The 26,672-nt window shown below is 37.2% G+C and overlaps 1 protein-coding gene across 3 annotated transcripts in view; it reads left to right on the top strand.

The window, feature by feature from the left end:
* Positions 1–26,672, top strand: part of lyst (lysosomal trafficking regulator) — a 227,574-nt gene that overhangs the window by 31,085 nt on the left and 169,817 nt on the right. For all 3 annotated transcript variants that reach the window (XM_053502052.1, XM_053502051.1, XM_053502053.1), the window contains 5 exons: positions 9,393–9,483; positions 10,923–13,020; positions 13,959–14,913; positions 15,120–15,275; positions 22,547–22,697. In XM_053502052.1, coding sequence (XP_053358027.1) covers positions 9,393–9,483; positions 10,923–13,020; positions 13,959–14,913; positions 15,120–15,275; positions 22,547–22,697 — 3,451 coding nt within the window. The remainder of the gene's footprint in view (positions 1–9,392; positions 9,484–10,922; positions 13,021–13,958; positions 14,914–15,119; positions 15,276–22,546; positions 22,698–26,672) is intronic.

Below are 26,672 nucleotides of genomic sequence, written 5' to 3'. Positions count from 1 at the left end.
AACACTGATTCAAATTGAATGCATTTGAAATTCTCTGTAGTAACATGAAGTCAGCTCAGACGTTTTCGCTAATCATCATTTACAGACCCCCAGAGCCGTACTCTGAGTTTCTCTGTGACCTTGCAGATTTCCTCTCAAACCTAGTCATTTCCGTAGACAAAGCGTTAATTGCTGGAGATTTTAATATTCATTTTGAGAATCCAGAAGAGCCTCTGAGAACAGCATTTATGGCCATACTGGACTCAGTAGGAATAAATCAGTGTGTAGTAGGACCCACTCATAAAGCAGGTCACACTTTGGACTTAGTATTATCCTTCGGTTTAAGTATAAGAAACATATTTACAATTCCACAGTCTGAAGTTATCTCAGATCATTGTCTTGTCTCGATTAAACTGTCTCATAGCAATAATGTACGCACCGCGCTACCGCCTTAAACGTACATTCACATGAAATACCACACAGAGCTTTATCAATATTCTCCCAGAGTTATCAACTTTGATTGGATCGCCATTTGACACAGAACTCGATTAAGCGACTGAATATCTAGAGTCAACACTTTGTTATAGCTTAGATAATGTAGCTCCAGTTAAAAGAAAAATGATTAGAGATAAGAAACTCGCTCCTTGGTATAATGACCACACACGCACTCTAAAACAAACCGCTCGGAAATTAGAACGCAAATGGCGTCAAACTAAATTGTTAGTTTTCCAAAAAGCATGGAAGCAGAGCATCCTGAACTATAGAAGAGCTCTCAGTGCTGCTAGATCAATGTATCTCTCCACTCTCCACAAAAATAATCCTAGATTTTTATTTAATACCATAGCTAAATTAACTAAAAACAAGACCACTGCAGAAATCTCCACAACAACAACATACAGTAGTGAGGTTTTCATGAACTTTTTCAATAACAAAATCATAAATATTAGGCAAAAAATTCAGGCTTTGAAACCAGACAATTTAAGTGATACAAATGATAAATAATCACATCACATCAGAACCTAAAATACTTTACCCCCCTTAAAGCGAGAGAACTAATTTTACTCATCTCCTCTTTAAAATCGTCAACCTGTGAATTAGATCTTATACCGACACATTTTCTCAAGCATATAGTTCCAGCAATAACAGAACCCCTGTTGAAAGTAATTAACTGTTCACTCAGCAGTGGGTATGTTCCTAAGTCCCTTAAATTAGCAGTTATTAAACCACTAATCAAGAAACCTGACCTTGACCCCTGTCAGCTTTCCAATTACAGGCCAATATCAAACCTCCCCATTATCTCTAAAATTCTGGAAAACAGCAGCTATGTTCATATCTACATAGCATACATGAACTGTATCAGTCAGGATTTAAGCCTCATCACAGCACAGAGACAGCACTCGTTAAAGTAGTAAATGACCTCCTAGTGGCCTCTGATCAGGGTTGTCACTATACTCGTGTTACTCGACCTCAGTGCAGCTTTTGACACTATTGATCATAGTATTCTCCTTCACAGATTAGAAAATGTAGTAGGAATTAAGGGAACGGCCTCTTATGGCTCAGATCCTATTTGACTAATCATTATCAGTTTGTAGATTTAGATGGTGACCATTCCTCATGTTCTCAAGTTGAGTTTGGTGTTCCACAGGGTTCTGTTTTAAGCCCACTGCTTTTGCCCTTTACATGCTTCCTCTGATCAACATAATTCGTAAACATGGTATTACCGTAATTTCCGGACTATAACCCGCACCTGGCTATAAGCCGCACCTGGTACATATTTTAAAGGAAAAACCATTTTGTACATACATAAACCGCACCTGACTATAAGCCGCATGTGCCCACATTGAAACATGGCATATTTACAAAGAAAGACGGTACACAAAAAGAGTTTTCAATGTTTTAATAACATAACTTAACTTAGCTTTTCTTTCCAAACAGTGCCTGTGACACGGAAGTAACACAGCGCTAACAGGGCTTTCAGACGTTTCCAGCGTCTCACCATCGACTCATCTATGCGAAATTTACGTGCTGCAGCTCTGTTTCCTTCTTTATCGGCCAGCTCGATTACTTTTAACTTGAAAGCTGCGTCATATGCTTTTCTTTTTGCATTTTCCATGATGAGGGTAGGCTTATGCTAATTTTATTCATGTACAAAGCGCGCGAAGTTACCGTACGTTAAATTTCTTCTTCTATAGTGTTTATTAGCGGTTGTGACTTACGTCTTCCTCGACAACACATGTCTCACTCTTACTTTTCTGCTCGAGCGCCCCTGGCGGCCGTTAGAAAAAATGCATACATTAGCCGCATCTCTGCATAAGCCGCAGGGTTGAAATTGTGTAACAAAAGTCGCGGCTTATAGTCCGGAAAGTACGGTAGTTTTCATTGTTATGCTGATGACACACAAGTATACGTTTTAGCAAAACCAGATGAGAAAAAACAGTTCTAAAGTTAAGCAATGTGTGCAGGACATAAAAGATTGGATGTTAATTAATTTCCTTCTGCTTAAGTCATAGGACCACAATAATATTACCACGATAATATTACCAGGATAGCATTCTTTGACCTCAGAAATATTGCCAAGATAAGAAATATATTGTCACCAAATGATGTAGAAAAACTAGTTCATGCTTTTATCACGTCTAGGTTGGATTATTGTAACGCCTTACTGTCTGGTTGTTCAACAATGTGCTTAAACAAGCTTCAATTAGTTCAGAATGCAGCAGCGAGAGTCCTCAATCGAACCAGAAGATACGAGCACATCAACCCTATCTTATCCACATTGCATTGGCTTCCTGTGAAATTTCGCATCGATTTTAAAATACTACTCTTGACGTATAAAGCATTAAATGGTCTCGCGCCGCAGTATCTGAGTGAACTCCTTGTGCTTTAAATCGGCCACGCCTACTTTAATCAAAGGATGCAGGCTGCTTGTCAGTACCGCGTATTATTAAAACTACAGCAGGGGGCAGAGCTTTTTCTTACAAAGCCCCAAAGTTATGGAATAGTCTTTCAAATAGTGTTCGGGACTCAGACACAGTCTCAGTGTTTAAGTCCAGGCTAAAAACCTATTTATTTAGCCAAGCATTTTTGTAAATAGATTAGCCTTAGGTAAAGGAGCAGATCTGGGGGACTCATGGACGTAGAGTATTATGGTGAACTGGAATGTTTAGATGCTGTCCTCCCCACTCTCATTGATCACTCAGGTTTGTTGACGGTGAGATGATTGGTTGCTTTACATCTTTGGAAGCCCTCATGTCTGTGTTTCCCCTTTGGCTCTCCCTTTTTAGTTATGCTGTCATAGTTAGTCTTGCCGGAGTACCTACTTGCACGCTGCACTAAATATACATTTACCTTATACATTGTTCGACTGTGACCATACCTAACTGTTATTTCTTCATCTCTTTTGCCCTCTCCTTTTCTGCTCTCTCTCTCTCGCTCCGTCTCTCCTTTTTCCTCTACCTATCTCTCTGTCGAGCTATACATGTCACTCCTGAGCTGCCAGTGATCCAGACCTCTTCTGCCCTCTGGACCTGTCTAACTCATCCTGGAGTCCTGCTTCTGGTTGGAGATCTCATCACATAGATGCCCTGTGTGGTCTGCCTGAAATGCGTGTGGTGACTGGGGTTGGTTCCACTTTTCTATTAAGGTGGTCATGTCCTCGACTGATGCAGACAGTTGTTCTCTGAGGACCTGTGACTTCAGTCGCTCAACAGTTCAGGACTGGAACTACCTGAGTCTACCTGAGCCTCCAGGAACAAACTGGACTTTAATCTTACACATCTCCTCTTATACTGAACTTCCAGTCTCGCATATTATTATGCACATTAATCCCTGCTATCTGTTTTCACCTAAATGAGGATGGGTTCCCTGTTGAGTTTGGTTTCTCTCACGGTTTCTTCCTATTACCATCTCAGGAAGTTTTTCCTTGCCACTGTCGCCGTCGTCCTCGGCTTGCTCATTAGGGACAATCATATCATTTTGATTCATACACATTCACATTTCATACAAACTTAATTATTTTGATTGTGTAAAGCTGCTTTGTGATGATGTAAATCGTTAAAAGCGCTATACAAATAAAATTTAATTCAATTGAACAGGGAACCCATTCTCATTTAGGTGGTAACAGATAGAGATGATAAAACCTCATGTGTGTTATGCAGCTGAAAGTACAATATAACAGAAATTCTTTAAATTAACATGAAGTCCAGTTCAGCATAGGGATGAGTCAGTAGGTGCAGAGGGCAGATGGGGTCTGGATCACTGGGAGCACAGGAGCAGGATGTGTAGCTCCAACCATCATAAAGCAGAATCCAGCTGGAGCTGGTCCTTCTCTGGATGCCTCAGGATCCTTGCAGGGTTGGCCTTTGTCTACTGAAGCTGGTACAATCTCCAGATGTCTTGGGATGGGTAGAAAAGTACAGAACAGATGGAGAGAATTTGCGTAGTTGCCATTCAGGATAGATGTACTAAAATATGAAGTTATGGGAGTTACGCATATGCCAGATTAAAGAGATGCGTCTTGTTTACTTTTAAACTGGAAAACGGTGTCTGAGCCCCGAACACTGTCTGGAAGGCTATTTCAAAGCTTTGGAGCTAAATATGAAAAAGCCCTACCCCCTTTTGTAGGTTTTGAAATTCTGGGAATTACAAGAAGTCCAGAGTTTTGTGATCTTAAGGAGCGTGGTGGATTGTAGCATATCAGAAGACTGGTTAGGTATGTGGGAGCTAAACCATTTAAAGCCTTGTATGTAAGTAATACTATTTTGTAATTAATTCTAAACTGAACAGGTAGCCAGTGCAGGGATGATAATATTGGGGTTATATGATCATATTTTCTGGATCTAGTGAGAACCCTGGTGGCTGCATTTTGGACTTGTTTATTGAGGATGCAGGACAACCACCTAGTAATGCATTACAATAGTCCAGTCTGGAGGTCATGAATGCATGAACTAGCTTATCTGCAACAGATACAAATTAGATGCTCCTAAGTTTGGCAATATTTCTAAGATGGAAAAAGGCTGTTTTTGTGATACTGAAAATATGATTTTCAAAGGACAAGTTACTGTCTTATATTACGCCCAGGTCCTTCTAAACGCAGGCTGAATTGTGAGAGCTGTTGTGTGCTGGTTTTTGAGCAGATGAGTAATATCTCTGTCTTGTCTGGGTTTAGTAAAAGAAAGTTATTGGTCATCCAATCTTTTATGTCCTGCACACACTCGGTTAATCTAGACAATTTAGGTATTTCGTCTGGTTTTGTTGGGATATATAATTGGGTATCATCAGCATAACAATGGAAACTAATCCCATGTCTTCTAATGATGTTATTCAAGGGAGCATGTATATTGAGAACAGCAGAGGTCCTAAAACTGACCCTTGTGGGACCCCATATTTCACTGGCATTACACCAGACAGTTCTTCATTTAGATCTACAAAATGGTATCGATCAGACAGGTATGATCTAAACCATTTTAATGCCTGTCCCTGAATACCTATGTGATTTTTTTAAGCGATCTATGAGAATATTATGATCTATAGTGTCGAATGCAGCACTAAGATCAAGCAAGACTAGTATTGAGATGCAGCCTTGGTCCGAAGCTAAAAACAAGTCGTTTGCAATCTTAACTAGTGCAGTTTTTGTACTATGATGGGGCCTGAAACCTGACTGAAATTCTTCAAGGATGTTGTTTTCCTTCAAGAATGGGCATATTTGAGCTGATACTACTTTTTCTAATATTTTTGATATAAAGGGAAGGTTTGAAATCGATCTATAATTTATTTCGTTCGCGACTAAATAACTGCCAACTTGAAAGGTTTAGGGACGTGACCTAGATATAATGAGGAATTAATAATGTTTAAAAGTGGCTCTCCAAACGTATGCATCACTTCTTTTAAAAATCTGGCTGGAATTGGGTCTAACAGGCTTGTTGTTAATTTAGCTGAGGTGATAAGTTTATAAAGCTTTTCCTGTCCTATACCTGTAAAGCACTGAAAAACTAAATGTAAAGCTTTAGGCTGAACTGGATTATGAGATGTTATTAGAGGGTAAACCTCCATTATTGTCTTCCTGATGCTATTGATTTTTATATTAAAGAAGTCCATAAAGTCTTCACTACTAAAATGTTGTGGAGTACTCTCTGTAGGCATCTTAGGTTTTGTTAGGCGAGCCACTGTACTAAATAAGAACTTAGCAAGAAACCAAAACAATCCTATCAGTTGGCTAAGATGCTCGGTCCTAGCAGTTTTTAGAGCCTGTCTATAGCTGCACATACTGTCTTAAACGCAATTCGAAAAACTTCTAATTTTGTTTAATGGATTGGGAATTGCTGCTGTCTGGCTCACGAATTACATAAATTGTCTGAATAACAGATTACGTTTTTGAAAAAATAACTGAGTACTTAAATGGCGGACCTAACGCATTAGATTACTCGCTACATTAAAAAAAGTAATCCAAGTACTCACAGTAGTTAACCACCGGTGAATCAAAATGTATTTCTGTTTTAACTTAAAGTAAAGGGTCTCAATAGCAGTGTTACCTTTAAGTTTTTTTTTTTTTTCACCCATTGTTTTTTTTTTCCATTGTTGTTTTTCATTTTTTCTTTTATATCAAACACAAGTTATCTATATAAAAAAGCTATTTTAACAAGCTCTTTTGAGCAAAACCTCTTTCACCATAAAGTCTAACAAGTTCTCTGTGTTCTCTGATTTTGTTAGATTTCACTATACATCAAAACTCAAATTATTCGTTCCACAACCCAAAAAAATAAATACATATAATTATATAAATACATAAATGTAAATAATACATATAAATACATATAATTAATTAAATTAAATTAATTAATTAATGATTAATACAAAATATAAAGTGAAAATAAAACATATTAACCTGCACTTTACCTTTGAAAAACTTCAAATAAATCCCGATAGATAAGTGTTTCCGTTGGTGTTTGTATGTGTGTGTATGCGCTGTGTACACGAACCCTTACATTGATTCTAGATGCCAATTGTTCTGGACCTGTTCAAAAGACCCTCTGTTATAAAATTCACCGAAATATGCAATATTTGGGACAAACATATATATTTTTTTTCTCTCTCTCTATAATTCAGTCGTGTTCAATTCCTTCCTGTCACTAGGGGCTCCACATTAAGGCTACTATGATCACTCAGTTGGGAACCATGTCACCATGTATTATCATGTAATGTTTTTTATGCTCACCATTTTAATGCTTTAATTTTTTAAGTCTCACCATGTGAAGTACCACATCAATCATAGTAACTACTTATAATGTATATGATCTAGGAAACCCAATAAAGAGTAAAGTTATAGCAAAATGAAACAAGGGAAGAAGTTTAAACACACACTTACACGCAAAGGATGAAGATTTGGTATTTAGGTTCCTGTGATCATAGCTCCAAAAGAGAAGTAGCTATTTAGTAGTTAATTTCTAATAAACTTGTGTAATTCCTTCTCGTCACTAGAGGCTCCAGATTAAGGCTACTGTGACCACTCATTCGGGAACCATGTTCCTCCGAATTACATGACGTCACCAATAGGGCTGCAACAACTAATCGATAAAATCAATAATTATCGATAATGAAATTCGTTGTCAACGAATGCCGTTATCGATTAGTTGGGCTGCTCACGTCACTGAGGCGCGCGACCACAAGATGCACAAATACACACAGATACACAGCCGCTCGCGCAATGGAGGTTACAGGAGCGTCTGCAGGAAAAAGCGCGCGCCCCGAGTCCTCCAAGGTATGATAGCAGTTCACATTAAACGCCTCTAAGAAGACGGTAACCTGCACGCTATGCAAGACCGAGCTTTCATGGCATGTCATGCACGAACACTTAAAAAGAAAACATGTTGTTGTTACGGATGGCGAAACGTCAGCAGGGTCGGTTAAAACTGTATCTCTCCATCGTGTAAAAGTTGTGTAGTTTAAGTGCTTTTGTTTAAACTGTTTGCTAACTTCGGGACAGTCGCGCTAGATCTGTTCACGTGCTACTCGCTAGCATCACATTGCGCAATCACCTCATGAGCAGTAGTGATTAGTTAAATGGCGCTACTTTAGATTATCTTAAATTACACGGTGCAAATAACAGTAGAATATTACATTTAGTGATTGTTGTGGTTTTCAGCGAACGCAAATAACAGTACATTTGTGACTATTAGCTTTTTGCATTTCTACAGTTTTTTTATAGTCCACTACAAAGTTAACTTGTAATTTACTGTGGTTTTACTTATGCATACGTTATTTTATTATACAAAATTACATTATTTTAGCTGTTTATATCTTATTAACTGAATATATCAGTGTATTTTTTAACTATATATATACTGTGTGTGTGTATGTGTGTATATATATATATATATATATATATATATATGGGTGATTCCATCTCAAATCAACCAGAGGGTTCCACCACATGATCACAGATTTAGCTGATTTTTTCACCAATTGTTGATATTGCCATGAAAATAAAAACCCCTAATTTTTTTGTCCCAACTCCCACTCGTTAAAAAATGGCAGCCATCTCAATTTTTGGCCTCAAAGTGCTTCAAGACATGCCACGCCCCTTTTTGAAATCCTCTTTTCCTTGATAACTCACTTGCTATATGTCATATGGAGATGAAACTGGGTATATTTATGTAAGTTTTTATGTAGATTCGGATTCTGCAATCGGAATTTGGCTATCTGCTGTGGTTATGAAGATATTTCTGAAAAAACATTTTTTGGGGTACCCCTTTTCAACCCCCCAGAACCCAAGGTCTGCATGTATATATGTTACTCAAAAAAATAGGGGTTACTTCACATCACCTTATCTTGAAAATAAATAAAAACCAGGGGTGTGTTATGCCCTGTTTTATAGAAATCATCAAAAATTAATTGTCCAGGTTTTGCAAATGTTTTACAATTTGATACACATTTTATATACAGAGAATGTACATGGATCTACACAATAGGCCTTATCTACCAGTAAATGTGTCATTTTATGGTGGTACATGTAAGATACATGTATCACTGTCAAACAGTATCCTGTAACTATACCATTCAGGTTCATACTCATCAGGAAGTTGAATTACCCCCATGTTTGCTTTTAATTCACACATGCTGGAATACTTTCTCCACTCCGTGTGAAAAATATTTTCCCAGAATGTCCTGAGCGGGTATTTAGAGACACTCTTTAAATGTATCCACTCATTGTAATTTAGTCAAGCAGTTAGTGTTTGTTTATCACTTATTGTTCTGTATATTTTTTTATTTGTGTATTTTTTCTTTATATATATATATATATATATATATATATATATATATATATACTGTATACACATTGACCCATCAGCTAGTGTGTCCTGACATACTGTATAGGATGAACTGGGTATGTAGAGCTTTTTTATGTTTCCCTGTAGGAACTGTCATGTCGGGAAGAGCTGCTCACTCTCTTGTTATCACTTCTACCACTAGTATGGAAGATTCCTGTACGAGAAGAAAAGCTCCCTGGTTAGTGTCAGTTCATTATAAAATAATCTTTAAATTTAATACATTTTATTTACCCAAAGGTCATTTTCATTTTACAGTCTAGTTGTTCATGACTTGATTTTCATTTATACATATTAATTTGGCTGTCATTAAGTAATCTTTTTTTTATATTTTTTAGCTTTTTTGGAAACTGGAAACTCTTATCTCTTATCAGAATGTCCCCATGAATAATTTAGCAGCTCTTGTAACCAAGGAATTCAGTTGAACTGTTTGTTTATTAAAGTATTTAGTGTTGTTATGCTTATCTGTCCAATGATCCTCATACATTGTTTCCTCATTAGTACAACCTACAACATATTTTGGAAACTTCGAACATTGAGGGAGAACTTTTTTATTTATTTATTTAAGAAATGAAATGGTCTTAAATTGTGTATTCAGTACATGTTAAGTGAAATATTTTAACCCTTACAGTTTACAAAAATCTAGTATCTCAAAAATAAAATCGGTCTTAAAAGGATTTACAAAACAAAGTTAAAAAAAAAAGTTAATTTACTCACTTAATGCTTAGTTGCAGCTCCTTTAGTATGAATTACTGCACCAGTATGGCAAGGCATGAAGGTGATCATCCTGTGGTACTGCTGATGTGTTTTTGAAGACCAGGTAATTTTTATAGCAGCATTCAGCTCATCTGAAATGTTGGTTCAGATGTTTCTCAACTTCTTGATCAATCCTCAATGTGGTTTTGGTCAGGTGAAGTGGTTGGCTTATCAATCCCAGTAATATTATGGTCAGCAAACCGGTTAGTGGTAGTTTTACCAGTGTGGGCAGGTGCTAAGTCCTGCTGGGAAAGGAAGTCAGCACCTGCTTTTCCCTTCCAGTCAACTTTCGATGATTATTCTTTAAAACAGCACTCTGCAAACAGCCAGCATTTTCAGCAATGACTTTCTGAAGCTTTTCTTCCTTGTGCTAGTTGTCCATAATGATCATCTGGAAAATTGTCAAGTCACCGGTCAGCAACCTGATGGTGGCGTGTACTAAACGAGACGGAGATATACACTGTATTTAAAATAAAATATTATTAAATATTCTAATGTTTTAAGATACTGGATTTTTGATTTTAACAAAATTAATAATTACTATACCAAAGTAATTATAACAAAAACTTGATATATTTCACTTGACATGCAATGAATCTAGAATATATAGGAATTTTATTAATGTTTTTTAATATATAACTTTTTTTATTATGTTCTATTTTTTTGACCTGTAATGTGCATTCTATCCAGATTTGACCAGATTGTTCAGGTTGCTCATTAATCAAATGTAGAGTATCTGTTTTAGATGTTATATTTCAGATAACATTTATAGGCCATTTCTGGTGCAGAACTGTAGATTAAGGGTCTAAATTTCAATTTGTGCATTTAAAAAAAAAAAATTTTTAATACTTTTTTTTTTTTTAGATTTTGCCCTTCCTTTACTCCTGGAAACACATCCTTGTCAGGAGGAAAACCCTACCACTCTGAATGTGGAAAAGCAACAAACCTGTGCTGATGGACAAAACTCTGGAACGCAGTTCTTTCACAACTTGAAGTCACGACATATAAGAAGGAGTGCTCAGAGATTTTCAGGGATTGATGTGTGCAAATCCCAGATATCCACATCTGATTCTGACTCTAACTCAGAAGACAAAGCAGAAAACAAAAGGTCCAAACATCGCAAGTCAGCTTGTTCATCTATTCGTGCTAGTCACCAGCATCATCAGTTAGTTATTTTTCTGCAGAAGCCATTGCATTATCCTTGTGTGGATGGCATGAGCAGTTTTGAAAGATTCAGGTCGTATCTGAGGCCTTTGGAATCACTGCAGCCCAACACAGAAATGTTTTCTGACCGTACAGCCTTTTCTGTTTCCAATTCACCATTTGACCTCTGTCAAGTTTTATTGTCCATACTTGAAAAAATCTGCAAATTTGAGATGACTATGAATCACAAGACAGACTTAAATATTAGTGTTGTTCCTAAACTTACAGAAATTCTCACAGAGTTCTCTGACTGTTGTGGTCAGGGAGTGGAAAGTGGTCAGGAAGGACTTGATGAACTAGCAACAGGCTGGACCAAGGAGCCAATTGCCCTTGTTCAGAGAATGTTATTGCGCACCATCCTCCATTTAATGTGCATAGATATGAGACAGAGTGAGGTCCTACCCAATAATTTGCGGCAAAACTTAAGTGATCTGCTCAAAGCCATCCTGAAGATTCGCATCTGCCTGGATAGGAAAGCCTTCATGGCAGGTACAGATTTGTCTGCTCATCAGAACAAAAAGACTTTACAAGAGGTGCAAGAAGACATTTCTTATTCTAGTTATCACCACCAAGCTCTGCTGCTGCCAGAACTCCTTGAGGGTGTCCTTCAGTTTTTGCTTGGCTGCTTAGAAGCTTCTGCCCCAAATCTGTCCTCTTTCAACCAGGCTCTTGAACTAATTCATGATTTTGTACAGCATCATGGCCTAGAGCTCTTTGAAGAAAATTGCCTTCATCTTGAAGTCCTTGGTAGTACTTGTGATTCTAAGATGAGTGTTAAAGTCTTGGAACAATTGCACAGCATTATTTCCAAAGTCCTTAAAATAATTAGTGTGGTGAAAAGGGCCAAATCAGAACACCTACATCAGTCATCATGTGCACGACGCCGTCACAGACGCTGTGAATATTCACAATTGTTGCACCATCACCATGATATCTCAGGACTGCCTGCCAATGCCTTTAAGCAGTTAACCCAATCCAACCTTGTAGAGGAAACTAACTGTAACGATTGGCGTGTTTGCTACCCTGAACGGTGTTGCATTCTGGCTGTCTGTGCTCACCAGTGTTTCCGTTTACTCCAACGTCTCTCACCCGCTGGGCCTGCCATGCTCCAGGTGCTGGCTGGCGTGCAAGCTGTTGGTATTTGTTGCTGTATGGAACCACATTCCGTAGTGGCTCCACTGCTTCAAGTATTTAAAGCCACAGAGTTGAGCAGCTATCAGTCCTATATTCTCACTGTACTTAGTCAGCTTGTGCTACAACAGCTGGGAGGGGAACAACCGTCAGTGGAGTCTAGACATACCTCTTGTGATATCTGTATCTTGGACAGAAGCCAGAAACTTGGTATTGAAAAGACTCTGCAAGACTGTGGGCTGGAAACTGACATATCCTTCACATCTTCTAGCACTTCCTTTCAATCACACATTGTTCTTACAAACAGAGGAGTTGAAGACATGCTTTGGAAATGGGATGCTTTAAAAGCTTACCAGGAAATAGTCTTTGATAAAGATTGGCAGTTAAGTAAGCAGATTGCCAGTCATGTATGCCAACTGACCTTAAGGGGAAATGCAGTGATACAGTCAAAACTGTACACTTACATTTTTTATCCTATGATTCAGAGAGGTGTTGAACTAGCTCAGCATGCTAAAAAACTAGGTGTGTCCAACGCATGCAGTCTGGTCTGTAGCTACCACACTCGTTGCCTCCCAGTGGAAGTGTTGCTTGTTTACCTTCAGGCACTGCCCTGCTTACTGAAGTCAAGGTATGATTTACTTTGCTTTTTGTTATAATGATCTAGTGCATATATTTTAAGATGGATAAATATTAATTGAAAATTAAAACCACAATCTGACTTTTGTGACATTAATGATACTGAATATATCATAAGCAGACATTTGGGAAATTGAACACAAACAATATTTAAAATATTATAGTTTTAAAATGTTTTTGCTCCTTTCCCACATGCCTGAACTATTTGGCTACATGATAGCTACTAAATGGTAGGAAGTCCTGATGATTATAATGTAATCCCTAGACTTCTCTAAACTCATGCTTAATCCTCACAAACTGCGTACTAACTTACGTTTTTACAATGATCCTATGATGTTCTATGAAATGTTTCAGTTTTCTATAAATGGTCAAGACTTGTCATGGTCTGATATTATTTCTTACCTGTTTACAAAGAACCGAACACCACTGTTTCTCCAATAGTGCCTGCTTAAAGCTGCCCTCATCAAAGCTTAACAAGGAATTAAACATATTTTTAGAGTTCTGATCCATTGGTAAGAATCAAGAACAACCTACTGTACAAAGTTCATGAGCCACCTACAAACTGCTCTAATCCACCTTTAAATAACTTGCAAATTGCTTTTTTAGTCGGCAAAAACATAAACAATTTTTAGCATGGTCTGAAATGCTCCTGAACCATGACCAGCTGTTTTAAACTTTACAAAACTTTCGGATTATTAAATTTCTCAATATGGCAGTTGTTCATGATCTAATTAGGAATGAGGGCAAGGTACTCTCAAGGTATTGTAATTAATTTGTTTTTGTCAAGGTCATTCCACTTTGACCTTTTTAAACTGTAGCGTAAATGTATTTTGCTGGGATAATGCTTCTATACAATTTCTATAATTTTTTAAGGCTTCACTTCATTGATTAAGTTCTGTTCTTAATGGTTATAATCCCTTCTGCCCACAGCACTGTGGTGTGTGACAAGTTCCTAAGCAGTACTGGGCTGAACCAGGTGACTGAGTTGATCTATTTGGATTCCACTAGGCCTTGGGCCCTTAAGGTGTTTGAGACATTGATTTTAAGTGGTTCTGACCATCAAAAAGATGCAGCCCTGCATGAGCTGGCTGAAGCAGAAGACCACGACTCTCATGCGAAGGGCGGTGGTCCACAAAGTTTCTGTAAATTTTATGAGGATCTAAATGAGGCATGTCTAAATTGGAAAGGCAAAAACCGTATGAGTGCAGAAATCAGATGGAACCATGATGGAGCATATTTAAACATTATTAATCTTTTTTTGTGTGTGGCGTTCCTATGTGTATGCAAGGAAAACTGTGATAAGGACTCTGCTACTAACTTTGAGGACCCCTCAGGATATTACAATACTGCCAATGAACCTCTGGGTGAATGGTTACCTTTCTTCTTACCGGGTAGTTTGGAACTGCCATCAAAGGAGCAGGTAAAGCGAGCTGCAGATGTGTGGTCCGTAAGCCATCGGTTGTACATGGAAAACCCAGTGTTTCAAAAACAGCTCTTCAGGTTAGGTGGCCTAAATATGTGCTCTCGCCTCATTACTATTGTTCTTCAAAATCTTACCTTAAAAACTAAAGAAATTGAACGTGAGAAAAATAGGGACAGCAAGTGCAAAGAAAGCCTATTACGCACAGGCTCGGATTCTTCAGCCTTAACACCAGTACACACTGCTTATGAGGCCATAGTATTTGGAACACATAAAACACAACAGCTGGATCATACTAATTCATTGAGTCCTGGTCACATGGTGGTAACAAGCAAGGTTCCAGAGCACAAGCTAGAGGAAGAGTGGGCCTTACAGAGTATACGCCTCCTGGAAGCACTCTTATCTATCTGTCTTCACAGTGCCAAGTCAGTGCTCAAGGAACCAGAATCTAACATCTCAATCCAGGTATTTATTATGCAACATTTTTTGAATTAAGATTTATTACTTTCATTCAATGTTTTAATCTGTTAAGCTGAATTAGACTTTAAGTCTTATTACTGGATTTGTAATAGAAGTCTTTGACCAAACTTCATATTATTATTTTTTTCCTTCTTTCTTTTTCTCCTTCTCACTCGCTCTTGTACCCATTCTTTTTGTTTCTTTTTCTTCAGTCTGTAGAGGACATTTTGTGTGAGGTAAAGGATCACTTGTCTGTCTCTGGTGTGGTAAACACTGATCTGGCTGTTCCCCTCTTTGACTGCCTGTTGCGTGTTGCACTGGCTAAGGTGTTCGCTCCAGCTACTGTCATTGAGGAAAAACCTAAAAGGGTAAGGGCTTATCTTGTTAAAATTTTACACTGATCTTAGAAGTGATAAACTCAATAAAATTATGTAACTGTTTTAAAGTTTGTTTTAGCTGGTCTCTGTTTGTTATAGAATTTTTTTCTCAGTGATGAGAATCAAATTTTAATATTACTTTGTTAAGTTTTAGTTATTACAGGCATATTACAATGCATCTTTTTATACATTTAAATAACAAAAATGACAGTACACAAAACTTGATTTATTTACTAACCATGCATGAATGGAAAATGTTTATTTAATTGTTTGAGTGATTGAAATTCTTACTGTGGCTTTGACAAATTAGACAGTTTATTTATTTCTTTATCTAATTTATTATTACATTAAGTAAGAAGGACACTACAAAAATTATATAGTTAAAAAAACTTTAAAATTGTGTACTTTTACCTGATATTTCTTATAAAGTAATTTTTAAGCAAATATAAAGTAAAGGATACAAGTACTCAGTATTGAATATTTACTCATTTCAGGTGATTTAAATTTGTATATAGTCCCAAACTTAGAAACGAGTTCCATTCCTGGGGCACATCCATAAGTCGGAATTTTGGACATTTTATACATTTACTTAGACAGCAACGTCTTATGCTTCTCACTAGCCTCATGATGTTGTTCTGAGGCAATGCGTTCCACTCTTCCACAAGTGCTACACGTAGGTCACATAGGGGTGGGGTACGATCATCCAGTTTCTGCTTCAACTGGTCCCAGACGTGATCTATGGGCTTCAGGTCAGGGGATATAATGGCCATTATATATGCGGCACTCCAACTTCCTTAAGTCGAGCTCTGACATTTATGCCAGGATGTGGTGGGGCATTAACATCCATGAACAGAAAGTTGGGGGTGTGCTGGTGGAATTGGGGGATGATGATGGGTTCTATGATGTCTCTGAGGTAAGAACGTGCAGTGACTGAGCCATGTACAATAACCAAATCTGTTTTGCGCTGACTGGTGATGCCTGCCCAGACTGTTGCACCTCCTCCACCAAAGCAAACCCTGGGGACCATGTTGACCTCAGCGTATCGCTCACCTCGCCTTCTCCAGCGACGCTGACGACAATCATTTCTGTGCACAGGACGATAAACCACTGCTGCATTGTCCAGGACACATGGTCTTGTGCCCACTGCAAACGTTCACAGCAGTATCTTGGTGTCAGTGGAGTCACCTGCAACGGTCGTCTGGCATTCAAGTCAAAGCGGAGGAGTCGGTTGCGAATAGTTTGTCTGGAAACCCTAGTGCCCTTTGCATTTCGTAAACGAGCCTGCAGCTGTGTGGCAGTTGCAAAATGATTTCTGAGTGCATAGGTCGTTAGGTACTGGTCATCGTTGCGGTCTGTCACTCATGGGGCTCCACTCCTGGGTCTGTCATGAACTCTGCCAGTAGTTCTGTGTCTTAATGCAAGTCTGCTGATGACACTTTAAGACACAAAGTTTACGAGCAACATCTGACTGCCTGTCACCGACCCAAAGACGCGCCATGGCCAGGTAGCGCTGCTTGTCCGTTAAGCCATGTGTGTTCATGGCTGTTTAAATGATGGACTTGAAATGACTTACTGACAATACCAACTTTTTATACCCAGAATGTTGAAATTAATGCCACATTGAAAAAGGTTGTTTTTTGGGATTGACCTAAATATAAGGCACACCTGTACACAATGAGACCATTACATGGAAAACACAAAATTAGGTGTGTCTATCACCCCAATACAATTGCCTCCCTATCCCAAAAATGTCTGAAGTGAAACAAACACTGTATGTATGACATCCACTAAGTCTCTTACAATATCTCTAACTTATTGTGAGTAGTGTGTGTATAACTAACGTGGACAAAATTTGGTCAATGAAAGAAAAACTCACAATACATAATAATAATAAATGTTAACCAATGAAAGTCAGACATTGCTTTTCAACCATACTTCAATGAAATTATTTAAAAAAAAAATAAACTCATGGAACAGGCCTAGACTTAATATTTTGTTGCACAACCTCTGCTCTAGTTGTTTCTGGTTTGAAGGTCGCCTTTTCCAGACGGCATTTTTCAGCTCCTTCCAAAGATGCTCAATAGGATTGAGGTCAGGGCTCATAGAAGGCCACTTTAAAATAGTCCAATGTTTTCCTCTTAGCCATTCTTTGGTGTTTTTGTGTGTTTTGTGACATGCAACTGAGACCACGCTTTCTGACACTGGCCAGCACATTTCTCTCTAGAATCCCTTGATAGTCTTAAGATTTCATTGTACCCTAACAGTGGAAATGCACCTATGCTGAAAATTGTAGACCCATCTATTATTTCTAAGTGAGAGAACTTGCAAAATCACAGGGTGATCAAATACTTATTGACCCCACTGACTGATTACAAGATTGTAGACATCTGTGATGCTAATTAGTGGACACACGTTGAATTAATGTCCTATTGGTCACATTATTTTTAGTCTTTTTTAGGGATACCATAATTTTTGTCTAGGCCTGTTTCATAAGTTTATTTATTTTTTTAATAATACCGTTGAAGCATGGTTGAAAAGCAATGTCTGACTTTCATTGGTTAACATTCCTAGAATTTTTGTGTTATTACTTTTGTCAGATTAAAGTTATTTTTGTGACCATTGTGAATTTTTCTTTCATTGACCTAAGGTTAATAACAATTTTGTCCACGTGTGTAATATATACAGTGGGAGCCACGTCAAACAGCCGCCTGGAGCATGACAGGTCCATGACAGGACCATGCATGATCCGTGCACGGAATGTGATCCCCCGCGATGCCCGCCCCATAAACGCCACCATGCGCTTTCTAAAAAGATGGTTGCAATAATGACTGCTTCAGTTAACTGCATTGACCAAGCAGCCGTATACTATGTTCAATATATAACATAACTTGTGTCAACATTCATAAATAGATAATGTGGTAAAAAAGAGGGGGAAAAACAATTATTAAAACAGATTTAAATAACTCAATACACAACCCATGATGCTTATGCTATTTTTAATTAATTAATTAATTAAACTCCTTATTGCTAAATTTTTTAAGACATCCTTAATAATCCTTGAAGACATGGTAACATCTGTAATCTATCTATACTGGTCGTTGTAGGTACAAGAAGTGCGGGCTATGTACAGTATTTTACATCACGGTGTATATTATCTATTTCTGTTGAATACACTGGTAGATAATATTTTGCTGCAAAGTAAAGCTTAAGAAGTAACTTCTGCTTGGGTTTTGAATTTTTCTTTATATTTTTTATGTTTTCGCTGATGTTTTTTTCAGTGATCATCAAAAATTGGCATAACAAATCGAATAATGGCGTATAATATCTGGAACAAATATCTGTCCATACGGATTAGTATTACTTTAGACATTTAACCAGCATAACATAGCCCCATCAAAAATCTGATGGGCCATTAATCATTTATCACAACTGTGAATAGATGCGGCAGCAGAGACAGGAGACAGATTAAATCCGCATAAACATTCACACTTGAAAACAATACTAAAAGAACTAAACAGTTTCAGAGGTTTAGCGCCTGTTATCGCAGGACAGGATTCACCTATAGTTTACTACTGTATTATTTACTGCTTATATATTTTTGCCATCATTTTATTTGGTTTTATGCGATTTCATGTGCTATTTGTGTGTGTATGTGTGCTTGCGAGAGGGAGATTGAGAGAGAGCAAGCGCGTGCGCGAGAGAGGGCTTATATTGTGATTCGTCCAAGGTTACTAAAACCTGGCTTACTACTAATAAAAAATATTTCAATGTAACCCATGGGTCTCAATCACAAAATCAGCTAATGCTGTAAATAGATGAAACAACAAATTATATACTCTGAAATGTTCATTTGAACTTTTAAAAATATATACAAAAACATAAATATAAAAAACAATTAACTATTATTGTACACACATCAGGATTAAGTTTACAGGGCTTCTCAGTCTTTCATTAATTTGACTTCTGACTCGAAACCAATGTGGCTTATTAAAGATGCACTGCTTTATTGGAAATGGCCGTTTTGTAATGTTTAGCAAAATAAACACTGTCTATGGTTCAAATATACTGTGGACATCTCAAAGTCATGATGTAATAGAGACAAGTCTCTTCAGATTTTTCTGCACTGTTTATCGTGGTGTAAATTGTGACGTGACTGTTTAGTTTTTTTTTTGAATGGCTGTGTTCATAGGTTTAATTAGCTATTTACAAGACAACTAATGGCTGAAGTGTCACCAGTGTGTGTGCGTGCGCGTGCGTGTGTGCTCCTGCAAGTTCTACGAAAACTAAGAAAAAAATAATTTGGGTCACTTAAGCACAAAATAGCATGGACGCAAATGATCAAGTGTTTATTTGTTGTCGTTTTCTCGAACATGATTTTCCCAACTTGGAATTTATAAAGACTCCGACAGACTGAATTTAAGTATGCACCCCTAGGAACCTAAAACACAAACACACACACTGAAAGGCAAAGCGGAGATGCGCATTCACACCTCTGACCGTCTTTTGTCTTGTAAATGAGTATCCTCATTCACCCTCCAATTCCCCCAATGCACACACACTACACTGTTGCTATGTCTGTTAGGGCACTTCATTATACACAGCACTTGTATGATGTATGAAACACCTACTTCCTGGTTTATTTTATTTTAAATATTGCTTATTACCTCATTCAGCAAAATAAACAATGTTATCATTGTAAATTATTCACGTATTGATGTCTTTTAGTTAAGTTCAAAAACAGACCATGAGCTTGTGTTTAGGACTGCTGAACTGCTGTGTTTATAGGTTTAATCAACGATTTACAGGACAACATTTGTGGATGGAGAGGTGCCTGTGTGCGCTTCTGTATTTCTCCGTTAGCTCTAACACAAACACATTTGTGCACAAACAGGTCTAAAAAAACCCTCCCCCGCCAAAAAGCACACAGAGCAATTAGCGGCTTGTCATAGTCAGTATTCTCCTTTGAGGTCTCTCAACTTCCACTCCTTATAAGTTTGTCTTTGCTCTTTTGATGGAGTTCTTAAAACCCAAAAATTTATTTATACTGAAAAAAAATTATTATGGGTCACATAATCACAAACACAAACTAGCACAGATGCATATGATCAAGTGTTTAACTGTTGTTTTCATTTGTTTCTATGACCAGTAATAGAATTAATAATAAAATTAATATTAGCAGCCCAACTCTTTGACTATTTAAAAAAAAAAAGTCATCAACCATTTTTTGCCTATTAAAGTAGTTGGTTCAAGTAAATGTCTTTTTTTTAAAATACCCAAACAATTCCCCAAAGATTAAAACACGCGCGCAGGACTAAAACTAGTCAAAAGTAAAACAGTAATTTGTATAAAACAGGTGAATACATGTTGTATTTAGCTTAAAGGTCAGTAAAATACCCGGATAAGACCAGCTGCTTATCAATCTCTATCTGGTTCTTTTATATTTAAAATACCCATTTTAAAAACTATTAAAGATGGAACAGTTTAAGTCTTTGTTTCCCCCAGAGTATCAGACGTTTTGCAATTCTATGTTCAGAATATAGACCTGACCAAATATTTTAAATCTGTTGCACTGTGAGGTCATTCCTACTACAGCACCCTCAACAGCTTGTTCAGGCTCCTCCAGTATCTCCATAGGCCAGCCGTCACTCGTCTGACCCAATCCTTCACAGCGGAGCTCTGCTTAAAGAGAACAGAATTTATTGAAGACAAAGATAAATAAACTTTACAGAACACCTAGTTGTTAAAAACACGTGATTGCACATTCAAGCCCTATTCATTTATTTACCTGGTTCCACCACTAGATGGCGCTTTGTTCTCAAGAACACGTTAACAAAAGCCAGCAATTTAACTGCGCTGAGTTGCTGGCTTTTGTTAACGTGTTCTTGAGAACAAAGCGCCATCCTAGTGGTGGAACCAGGTAAATAAATGAATAGGGCTTGAATGGGCGGGTTTACTGAGAAATCTTGACACGCCTTTCTGGCAATAGAGGGAGGAGGGATCACGGCGTCCATAGGGCAGCCGCACGCAATTCGAACGCCATTCACACGGCCGCGGCTATTTGACGTGGCTCCCCCTGTATACAGTAAAATCTTGGATTGCGAGTAACGCGGTTTGCGAGTGTTCAGCATGACTAGCAAAGATTTGTAATAAATTTTGACTTGAAAAACTTATTTTGACACTGAGCGTCACGTGATCACAACTCAGCCAATTCTCTTTCTTGCACTGCTGAAGTGGTTAATCGTCTCCCCTGCTGGATCTTAGTGTGTGTCTCTCACTGGTATAATCAACATCCGTGCATGCTCCCCCCCATCCCCCCCCAGCCTGTCGTTATGTACGCGCGCGCGTAATTTGACACACACACACACACACACACACACACACAAGGTCCCTGCGCAGATAAACGGAAACACTTATCTGTCAGGATTTATTTTTGCTTTTTTCCATTAGAAGGTTAAAAATCCATTTTCTCCCCCAGCCCGTCAGTGTGTGGCCGTGCATAATTTGACCGCGGTGTCACGCATAACACATAACGACAGACCCAAACACACACACAGCGCCTGCCTAAATTTGGTTCACAAGTGTTTTGGAATTTGAGCCCACTTCTGGAATGAATTATGCTCGTAATCCAGGGTTCCACTGTGTATATATTAAATATAAAATGTGTGTATGATGTATACAGTGTGTGTTTGTTTGTGTATATTTTTGTTTATTAGTTTAGTGGGTAGGGCAGGATTTAAACATTTTAGATGATTTGCTTAACCTCATTTATAAGAGCTTGTACAAGTAGTGGTTGCTTAAAGCTATTCACGTCAACACTAAACAAAGAATTCAGCATAAGTTTTGTACTCTTTTCATGTGTTATAAAGAAGTACTTACTGCCTAAAATCCTTCTAAAAAAAACTTAAGTTACTTAAAGAGGGATTCTAAGATGTGAACCTACAATCGTTTTTAGTCTATGACCATATTTAAAATTTTTTAGCATGGTTGAATTTTTTGAACCGCAACAAACCATACTGTATTCTGACTAACTTTCTGGCAAAATTTCTGACTTTTAATGCTCCCTAAGTAAGAATTACCCTTTGGGAATTATGCATTGATTGTCTATGTAGTGGTCCTTAGGTATTAGAAAAATTATGCTGTTCAAATATTGAATGTAGGACTTTAAGTATTATCTTCTACATAATTTAATTTTGCTTTAATGCAGTTATAAAATGGCAGTTTATTTGTTTAACAGCTTTTATTTTGCTTCAATTTTTTTCAAGTGTCAAGCCAGTTTTAAAGTCCCAATTCCAACTGGGGATGTGTCAGATGTTGATGAACTTCAGGTGTGTGATGGCCAAGAGATGGTAGAGGAGAAAGGCTATGAAGCTGATAGTGAAAGCAACCCTGAGGATTCAGCACAGCTGGAGGAAGGTAGAACTATACATATGTAAACACATACACACATACAATTATTATTGGGGGGTTCAAAGCTGTCTATAGATATCCTATAGAAGGCGGTATTTTGAGGTGATGAACTAACATTTTCTTCTGCCCAGTGAGCAAGCATCTCAAATGTCACTGCACAACTCAGAATAATTTGCTTGAACAAATTAAAATAATTTTATTTATTAACATTAGCATTATCAGATTAACATGTTCATTCTGACTGTCATTTCCACTGTATGCAATACAGTCGGATTTAGATTTTGTGTATTTTCAGTAATATGACCGTAACATTCACATGACACATAACACTTGCTTATGAACTTCGTACTTGAGTGTCAATTGATGTTTGTAGCTATATTATGTAATAATTATTTAATTGCAGAAATGTTTAAAGTTCATGTTCCAGGGCTGACAAAGAGCCATTGTTGGGTCTTTCAGCTAATCCTATTTGCAATTGCTCAGTCTGAATAAGTATCTTGCCTCACTTTTCTTTGAATGTCGTTAATAGTCTTGGTGGAGCTTAAATACAACAGCATGAATACTGGTGGTAATTTAGGATTAGGTTTCTTACAAGGCTCTGTAAACTGTGTACTTGCCTCACAAACGTGAAAAATATATACTTATATAAAGTGTAATGTCTGCTTTTAAACTATTTTATAAACTATTGGAAAACAAATTTCAGATTATGTAATTTGTATGAGATATGTGATGAATATAGGTGCATCCACTGCTGTGGATATGACGTGATGACATGAGTACCTTCATCACTACAGCGAAACCAAAGAAATCACCAATTTATCAATGAATTAATATAATGGTCAGAATCAAAATGGTCTCCACCTGTTTTTCCCCAACGCATGCATAATCATTAGTCTACTTCTGCCAGTAAGCTCTGGCAAAACATTATGCAGGATGAGTGCTGGTTAGACTACGTGGGAAATGAAAGAAGAGGATCACAATGCCGGCTTAACATCCTGGAGCCCAAACTTTATTTAAATTAAATGAACAAATAATGTAAGTAAACAATAGCCCACATTTAGAAAAACATTTTCATTTTAGATTATAAAAAAACAATCTTGCATCTATTTTTAGGTGTGCCAGCTGTCACTGGCTCTTTGTCAGGGTAAATCGGCACATCAGTCACTTTACTCTAAATAAAAAGTCTTTGAGTGGTATTATTTAGTTGTAAGATAAGTATACAAACCGGACAAACAGGTGGGAATTTCTAAACCAGACGTGGAGATTAATGAGGCATTTTTCTTGGCCCCACCTCGGTGAAATCAACGTATTTAAAAAAAGGCTCATCCATGAGCGGTTGGGCGAAGACCACTGTTTTTTTATATTCTATAAAATATTCTATATTAGAAAATTACTGTGTATATACTGATTAAAAACAACACAATGCATGTTATGATAAGGAAAATCTCCATCCCTTCCATTCCAGGGATGAAAAAATATTAACAATGTTAATTTTATAATCTAGAATACAGAATTTAATTTACACAAAGGAGCTGAAGGGTGCATTTTAGTTTTTCTGTCTGAAGTTTTTGTGTGAATAATCTGAACGTATAGGTGTTCACACCTTGGGAAGTGGGGAAGAGTGAAGTGTTTGCATTTGAATGTTGTCTGACATTGTTAAGCACAAGTAAAACTAAAACAACAACCCAAGAACGAATAGGAATAAGAGGCCCTGATTATGCTGCATAAATTTTATTTAGTACAAAATTTCTGAAAAAAATAAATCATTTACACAAATGTAAGTCTATTTATTTAGTTATTCTAATTTTCTGTTCTAAAAGTATATTTTTCAGTTATCTCTATATTTAAAGTTTGATGTCTTTTTAAATATAATATATATTTTTAAATATAACACTAAACAGATACAGATAGAGGCTATATAACAGTGCATTCTTTGTACAAATAAAATTGTCAGGTAGTGAACTTGATCGTCTGTCTAAACAACATTTAACCAATAAAAAAAAAAAAATCATTATTGTTCAGTAAATGTCAATAGCTCTGGTTCAAATTTTTTATGTTTGTTGTATAAAGTAAGTGGATGTAAAAATTACAATCACTGTAGTATTAATACAACCTATTACTTTTTTATGAATTAACCTCTAATTAGAATTAAAAAGGCAACTGCAGCTGTTTTGCAAAATCTCCCTTTGCACCACCAGGCGGTCATTTCACAAATGACTTTAAAATGCAACTGATTTATTTTGGCTGCTGACGTTTTTCCACGGTAATGAGCACGGCGGTAGTAGGCATTCTGGTTGACTACAGGTATTACTGGTCCAAGTGAAACTTCAGACAGATATCTAAGTACTTTAAAAGATTTATTAAATTCTGCACAGTGGTGGGTTTAAGATGAACCCACAGTTTTATGCATGCTCAGTATGCTTCTTAAACTTGTGGTTCATAATCCGGCACATAACTGCTCATGACTTTACTTCTATTTAAAATTTTTATAACAATTATGGTGCAGGAATAATTTTTCATAGTGTAGTCCCATTTTTTTGGGATTTGGCCATGATGAGTTGCACTGTCGTTTGTGTATTGATGCGTATATCCACGACCACATTGAGGCAAAAGCACTGAATAAGTGAAAACAATCACTAGATGCTGTCAGATGTAATATGATATTTATCTAAGTCAATAGTATGGACAAATATAACGTGCCTGAAATAATAGCACAAAAATATTCTGATCTTTTAACCATAAAACCCATATAGTGCTGTTGGAAAGAGTATGTGAATCCTATAGTTAATAACCTTAAAAAAAAGCTACGTGGAGTCTTGTTAAAAAAATTAGTTTAAAGGTTTGGACTAAAGTTACTTTGACTGATAAACACTCAAACTTTTAGAGTTTGCTTCGCTTGTGAGCCATGCCTGACTAAAAATATAGCTTTCAGAGGATCTATGATCAAGAATTGTTGATTTACATGAAGATGAAAAGGGTTACAAAGTAATTTCAATGACTTAAAAAATTCACCTGTCTAAGGTTATGGAAACACTTTGGGACTGTGGGTACTTTACCAAAAAGTGAGTACCCAGTCAAAATGACCTGAAGAGCACACCAATGAGGTAAAGAAACAGCCTCAAGTGAAAGCCAAGGTTTCACTGCTGATATTTAAAGGTGTTATTGGAAGTGGCTAACAACTGTGCTTGGGTCTACGGTAAGTAAAATGTTAAACAAGTAGAACGTCCATGGCAGGACACCACAAAGGAAGCTGCTGCTTACTAAAAAGAAAATTGGTGCATGCCTGAAGTTTGCGAAAGAGCACATTGACGTTCCACAGCGGTACTGGCCGAATGTTTTGTAAACTGATGAAACTAAGATTTAATTATTTGTAAAGAACACGCAGCACTAAATCTGGTGTAAAAAGGGCACTGCATATCATAATAAAAACATCATCCAGATTGTAAAGTATGTTTGAAGAAACATCATGATACGGGCCTGTTTTGCACCATCAAAAAAAAAAATTTCAGGATAGTGTAAGACTGTCTGTACGTTTGCTGATACACTGTAGAAGTTGGGTAATGCAACAGGACAATGCCCCAGAACACCTGAGCAAGTCCACAACAGAATAGCTTAAAAAAAAACAAAATCCGCCTGGAATGACTTGAAGAGAGCCGTACACATGACACGTCCAAAGAATATGACAGAGCTAAAGCAGTTCTGCTGAGTTCAGGAAGAATAGCTTAAATTTATCTTGAACAATATGCAGGTCTGATTCAAGGGTTCACTAATTTTTCCACTATCATTTTAAACGTTGAACAAATGTGTGTACAAGAGTGAAGGTGCTCATAGGTGGATTATATCCTGTGCAGGAGACACAAACTGGAAGAGGTAAGAGACTGGAAGCTGGTCCCAAGTAATGGTGTAGCTAGACAGCATGAGATTGTGGTCTGTAGGATAATTTTAGAGGTAATGAAGATAGAGAGTGAAGACTTGAACCAA

The sequence above is a fragment of the Clarias gariepinus genome, chromosome 8, assembly GCF_024256425.1.
Source record: "Clarias gariepinus isolate MV-2021 ecotype Netherlands chromosome 8, CGAR_prim_01v2, whole genome shotgun sequence".
NCBI classification, from domain to species: domain Eukaryota; kingdom Metazoa; phylum Chordata; class Actinopteri; order Siluriformes; family Clariidae; genus Clarias; species Clarias gariepinus.
The sequence above is the reverse complement of the archived record's forward strand: the minus strand, read 5'-3'. Positions and strand labels throughout refer to the sequence as shown.